General features: G+C 56.7%; 1 protein-coding gene across 1 annotated transcript; it reads left to right on the top strand.

The window, feature by feature from the left end:
* The first annotated feature begins 1,066 nt into the window (after positions 1-1,066).
* On the top strand, positions 1,067-6,052 carry ZIC2 (Zic family member 2). The gene is made up of 3 exons (XM_010986063.3): positions 1,067-2,412; positions 4,205-4,368; positions 4,589-6,052. Exons 1-3 carry the CDS (start codon positions 1,341-1,343, stop codon positions 4,946-4,948), a joined length of 1,596 nt encoding a protein of 531 aa, XP_010984365.3. The 5' UTR covers positions 1,067-1,340; the 3' UTR covers positions 4,949-6,052.
* Positions 6,053-6,312: the final 260 nt, after the last annotated feature.

Genomic DNA, 6,312 nt, shown 5'->3' with positions numbered 1-6,312 from the left:
CTGGAGCTGGAGACAGGGAGGCCGGGGCGGGAGACCTAGGGGGAGGGGGAGGAGGGAGGAAAAGGAGGAGACAAAAAATAAAAAATAAAAGGCTGCAGCGTTGGCGGCGCCCACTGAAATAAACAGAGGCAGAGGCGGTGGCGAGCCGAGCCCCCCGCAGCCGAGAGAGAGGAACCTACTTCGGCTTCTTCGCACTTGCTTGGGACTCGGACTCCGCTCCGGCCTCGCGGGTTCGGCCACCCGCTCCCAGTCCAACGCCCCGGGGAGACCGGCGAGAGGGAGGGACGAGCTAGAGAACACTTTTTTGCTGTTGTTATTGTTTTTCAGCCCAGCCTCCCCCTCCTCTCCTCCCTCTGCTTGCCTTCTCCCCACCCACAGCCCCCTTCTCCCCTCCTCCCCCGCCTCCTCCTCCCGCACAACTTAAAGAAAGAGGGAGCGGCGCGGCAGCTTCCTTCATCTGGGGGAATTCGTGGCGCGCGGCAAGTTTACTACACGAGGTGCAGCCAATGCCAAACGCGGAGGACAAGGAGGGCTAAACACCGCGGCCACAGAGCCGAACAATACCCGCCGCGCGCGGGGCGGCGCGAATAGGGCCGTGGGGGAGGGAGCGACCAACTGAAAGTCGCGGAGAGGGCGCGCGATCTCCGCCCGCCGCCCCAGAGCCCCAGCCGCGGTCAGGTGGAGTCGCGTGTGTGCCGGGCTGGGGCGCTGAGCGCGGGACTCGCCTCTGTCCTCTCCTTCGCCGCCTGCCTGGCTCGCGCATTGCTGCGCTCGGGCACCTTAGCCCCGCCGCTGCTGTGATTTCATTTCTGCAGACGCCGCTTGGCGCTGCCGGGCCCCGGGTTCGCGGGGCTTGCGAGCGAGTGAGTGTGTGCGTGCGCGCGCGAGTGCGCGCAGGGGTGGGGGCCGCGGCGCTGCGCTCGGCCCGCGTCGACCCCCCTCTCGGCTCCGTTCCCCACACCTCCTCCCGCTCCCTCCTCCCTCCCGCCCTCCCCTGCCCTGCCCGCCCGCCCCCGCCGCAGCTCCTTTAATACAGTTTGGTTCTCCGCCTGGCTTTGGACTCTTCTCCTCCACCTCCTCCTCCTCCTCCTCCCGCGCCTCCTCCGCCGCCGCCGCCTCCTCCTCTTCCTCTCCGCGCCTTCGCTCCGCGCCCGGCCGCCGAGGCAGATCCAGGCGACGGCGGAGGCGGCGGGCGCAGGAGCGCGGCTCCCCGGGTTGAAGCGGCCACCACCGCCGCTGCCTGCGCTCGGAGCCCAGCGGCCGCTGAAGGCACCGCGCGCAGGGAGGGAGTGGGAGCTGAGAAGGCGCGGGGCTCGCCGGGGCGGGCGGGCGCGCTGGCCATGCTCCTGGACGCGGGACCGCAGTTCCCGGCCATCGGGGTGGGCAGCTTCGCGCGCCACCATCACCACACGGCCGCGGCGGCAGCGGCGGCGGCCGCCGAGATGCAGGACCGCGAACTGAGCCTGGCGGCGGCTCAGAACGGCTTCGTGGACTCGGCGGCCGCGCACATGGGCGCCTTCAAGCTTAACCCGGGAGCACACGAGTTGTCCCCGGGTCAGAGCTCGGCTTTCACGTCTCAAGGCCCCGGCGCCTACCCCGGCTCCGCCGCGGCCGCCGCTGCCGCCGCCGCGCTCGGGCCCCATGCGGCGCATGTCGGCTCCTACTCTGGGCCGCCCTTCAACTCCACCCGGGACTTCCTGTTCCGCAGCCGAGGCTTCGGCGACTCGGCGCCGGGCGGTGGGCAGCATGGGCTGTTCGGGCCGGGAGCAGGCGGCCTGCACCACGCGCACTCGGACGCGCAGGGCCACCTCCTTTTTCCCGGCCTCCCGGAGCAGCACGGGCCGCACGGCTCGCAGAATGTGCTCAACGGGCAGATGCGCCTCGGGCTGCCCGGCGAGGTGTTCGGGCGCTCGGAGCAGTACCGCCAGGTGGCCAGCCCGCGGACCGACCCCTACTCGGCGGCGCAGCTCCACAACCAGTACGGCCCCATGAATATGAACATGGGTATGAACATGGCAGCGGCCGCGGCCCACCACCACCACCATCACCACCACCCTGGTGCCTTTTTCCGCTACATGCGGCAGCAGTGCATCAAGCAGGAGCTCATCTGCAAATGGATCGACCCCGAGCAGCTGAGCAACCCCAAGAAGAGCTGCAACAAAACTTTCAGCACCATGCATGAGCTGGTGACCCATGTCTCTGTGGAGCACGTCGGTGGCCCGGAGCAGAGCAACCACGTCTGCTTCTGGGAGGAGTGTCCGCGCGAGGGCAAGCCCTTCAAGGCCAAATACAAACTGGTCAACCACATCCGCGTGCACACCGGTGAGAAACCCTTCCCCTGCCCCTTCCCGGGCTGCGGCAAGGTCTTCGCGCGCTCCGAGAACCTCAAGATCCACAAAAGGACCCACACAGGTAACCGCGGGTCCAGACAGGGACGGGGCGCAGAGGTGAAAAGAGGCCGTGGTCGGTTGGCTTGGAGAAACGCGCCGACCGCCAGCCTCTGTGGTTGGATGGAAAATGTTTTTGTGTGTGCGAGAGAGCCAGCGGCTTGTTTTTGTTGGAGAGTGAAAGAATATTATTGGGCTGGGTTTTTCCATGTGCGGAAATTGAGTTTTAAATGATCAGTGTAACATCAAATGTATGCTTTAGGTGATGCAATTGCTTCGCTTTCTCAGCCCCAGTTAATAATTTCCGTTCTAAATGGAACGCACAAAATAAAACTGCTCTTCAACTCGGTGCCCGGGAATCGAGCCTAGAGAGGATTTTGCCAGCTTGTTTGAATGTGCTTTTCTGCTCCGTGTGTGTGCGCCTGCTTTTGAGTGGCTTGTGTGTTTTCCCACTTCTTTTACTCGGGGTCCGAACGTTCTTACCCAGACTGTTTCCCATTAAATGAATCTGGTGTGAGCCGAAGCTGTACAGCATTTACCGTTTTTAAAGTATTTTTAAGGTCCATCTCGAGGTGGGTCTCGGGGCTTTACGGCGGGTTCGCAGCAGTCTGTGAAATTCTCTAATGGGTACCAGAGGGTTTGCGGTTCCAAACTTGGACCGACAATCGGGTCACCGAGAGCCCGCGGCAGCGCGGCCCCGCGGGGCAATCGCGTGAGAAGAGAGCTCCGAGAAAGAACGCGCCTCTCGCCTCATAGATTATTCATCTATGACCAGGTCCCAGCCAAAATCGTGCCAGACGATTTCCTAAAAGAAAGCCAAATGTTTTAGCAACTTCCCCCGTCAATATTTACTCCGAAGTGGGGATGCGCCAGCGGCCTATTGTTCTCTTCCGGGAAGGGAGGGAGCCGAGGTGCGAGACAAGCTTTTAACAAGGTTTAAAATTTGAGAAATTTATTTGCATGAAATGCTCGCTTTCTAGTCCTGTGTCTGAGCGGATGTCTTTAAAAAACAATTTAGGTGCTAATGGAATTTAACGTTAAATGCTCCCTTTTCCAAGTGGAACAATGTTTGAGTTCTCACACCTCTAAATGACTCCAAGCATTTGGAATTCTGGCAACAGGATGCAGGGACCGCCAGAAAATTAAACAGGGAGATTTTGAAAGCCTTTGCTGATGTCCCCACCCCCACTGCCCAGCCTGTGTCTCTCTGCAATCGCTAGATGCTGCCTTATTTCTAATATTTACCTCTTCCTCAACTCGTCTTTAAAAGACTGGAACTGAGACTAGAATTACGGTTAATTCAACTTGCAGAATTTTGGATGAAAAATACTGGCTCAGTCACTATCCACAGCACGGTCCCCAAACAACACACAGCAACTCCAAATGTAATTGCTTACTGGCCCCAGAGAGAAGCCGACAGCAACCCAGCAGCCTGTATGATTTTGATAATGCCCCAAATATTTTGTCATAATAACAGCTTCTCCATGGCGATACCAACTTGTTAGAAGCTGCGAATCCAAGAAGCCCTATAGAAAGGCAAGCAGGGCCGAATGCTACCCCAAATTCATTTTAAATTTGAGGAAATGCATGTCAGCCTGGAAGAAAAGTAAAACATAAAATAAATGAGCACGACTGTCAGGTGGAAAGGCGGTTAATTTCGTCTTAGTTCTGCCACAAAGGTGATCTCCCTTGTTTAAGGGAGCCAGACCCTTCTCTCCCCTCTTTCATCCTCCCCGAGGCCTGGCCCCCTTCAGGGTGGGTGGGGGTTCTGGAGGGCTCTGGGTGTCGGCAGCAAGCGCCCATGTCTATGTCCACAGGGGAGAAGCCTTTCCAGTGTGAGTTCGAGGGCTGCGACCGGCGTTTCGCCAACAGCAGCGACAGGAAGAAGCATATGCATGTCCACACCTCCGATAAGCCCTATCTGTGCAAGATGTGCGACAAGTCCTACACGCACCCCAGCTCGCTGCGGAAACACATGAAGGTATCCCCGGGGAGGCCGGGAGGAGGGCGAGGCGGCCGGCCCGCGGCGCTGGCTCACCATCGGCCTGGACAATCTCCGCCTGCCTGGGAAGGCGAGGGTTTCCCTGGGCCGGGGGATAGGAGGGCATTTCTGGGGGTGTTCCTCCTGGAGGCCCGGCCCCACAGCAGCTACACTCACACCCAGTCCCCTTTGGTCTCCCCTCCTGGCTTTTGTCTTGCAGGTCCATGAGTCCTCCCCGCAGGGCTCTGAGTCCTCCCCAGCCGCCAGCTCCGGCTACGAGTCATCCACGCCCCCGGGGCTGGTATCCCCCAGCGCCGAGCCCCAGAGCAGCTCCAACCTCTCCCCGGCGGCGGCGGCGGCGGCGGCGGCTGCGGCGGCGGCGGCGGCGGCGGCCGTGTCCGCGGTGCACCGGGGTGGAGGCTCGGGCGGCGGCGCGGGCGGCGGCTCCGGTGGAGGCGGCGGCGGCGGGGGCGGCGGCGGGGCGGGCGGCGGGGGCGGCGGCGGCGGCTCTGGCGGGGGCAGCGGGACAGCCGGGGGCCACAGCGGCCTCTCCTCCAACTTCAATGAATGGTACGTGTGAGAGGCCGGGGCCTCTCTCTCTCAACTGGTCCCCACCCTGGCGCAGCACCTTCGTGGTGGCCCGCGCCGAGGTCACCCTGTGATCGTGTTGTTAAAATTATGAATCTGATTTTTATGATAATGAAAATGATTTTATCAGCAGAAGGATTTTTTTAAACTTTTTTTTTTTTTTTTAATCTAGGCATGAAAAACAAAAATATCCCTTCTGGAGTCTGAAGCTAAAACCATAAAATAAGAAATAAAAAGTAAAAAAAAAAAAAAAAAAATCCATAAAAACATCGAACCCACCCCCCTTTGCCTTCCCCCATGCCCGATTTCCTTTCCACCCCTTTCCCAGTCTCCTGACAAACTGTGTACATAGCAGACTCCTTCCTTCTCCGAGGTGGTTTTAATGGCTTCTTGGTGTATAGAAGTTTGTCCATTTGTAATTCTCCGGATTGCTTTCCTCCTGCCTTTCTTCCCTTCCGTTCCCTTCCCTTCCTCAAGTGATGGTTGTTTTTGTTTTTGTTTTTCTCTCTTTTTAGTTTCCCTGGTTTCTTTTTAAGTAACGTGGAAGAAAATGGTTTGTTTTGTATTGTGGTATTGAATATTGTGTTCCTTTTTATGAGGCAATTTGATTGTAAACTTCATGCAACTATAGACTGGAAAAAAACAAGCCGTGCCAAAGTCTCCCTTCTGTTTCTTCAACACACTGATCCACAGCACACACATACACACCACCACCAATGCTTGTGAATGTATTTTTCTGTTAGCTGGGTTTACATGTGATGTTTTAGTGCTTTTGCAAGTTCAATTTGTTAGTTCCTGTATGAAAGATTGTGGGGGGAAAAATAAACGTCGTGCCGTTAGCTTTTTCCGTAATAACACCCTTCCTTCTGTAAATACCCGTTACCATATTTATCCATTTGTAATTAAATTATGGTATTAACTTGCTACAGAGGAAACAATATTTATAAAGAATGTTTCTTAACTATAAATATGTACAATTGTGGGCATAAACTGTTTCAGATTTTTTATTTGAAGGTTTTAAGTGGTTTGATCATTTCTCGTGATATGTTTTGAGAGTAATGCATACAGAAATATAATAAAATGTGTTGAAACTGCATGAACATACTATTTTTTCTAGCAAAGTTATTAAAGTGGGAAGGAGGCAGCTGAGGGTTGACATGGGTCTGGATCAGCTGCCTGAATGAATGGGAAGGCACCTCCTCGCATTCTGGGGAGGAAGGTATGTGCCTAGAAACTGGGCCAAAATGCCCCTTTGGCAGAAAGTCTCAAAATTATTTTCTATGTCCTTTGTTTTGGAGCTGCAAGTGAATTAAATTTTTGGAAAGCCCCTGTGAGGAAAGGCGGCAGGAAACTTCA

This window comes from Camelus dromedarius, chromosome 13 (genome assembly GCF_036321535.1).
Source record: "Camelus dromedarius isolate mCamDro1 chromosome 13, mCamDro1.pat, whole genome shotgun sequence".
Lineage (NCBI taxonomy): Eukaryota > Metazoa > Chordata > Mammalia > Artiodactyla > Camelidae > Camelus > Camelus dromedarius.
This window is presented reverse-complemented; position numbering and strand designations above follow the sequence as displayed.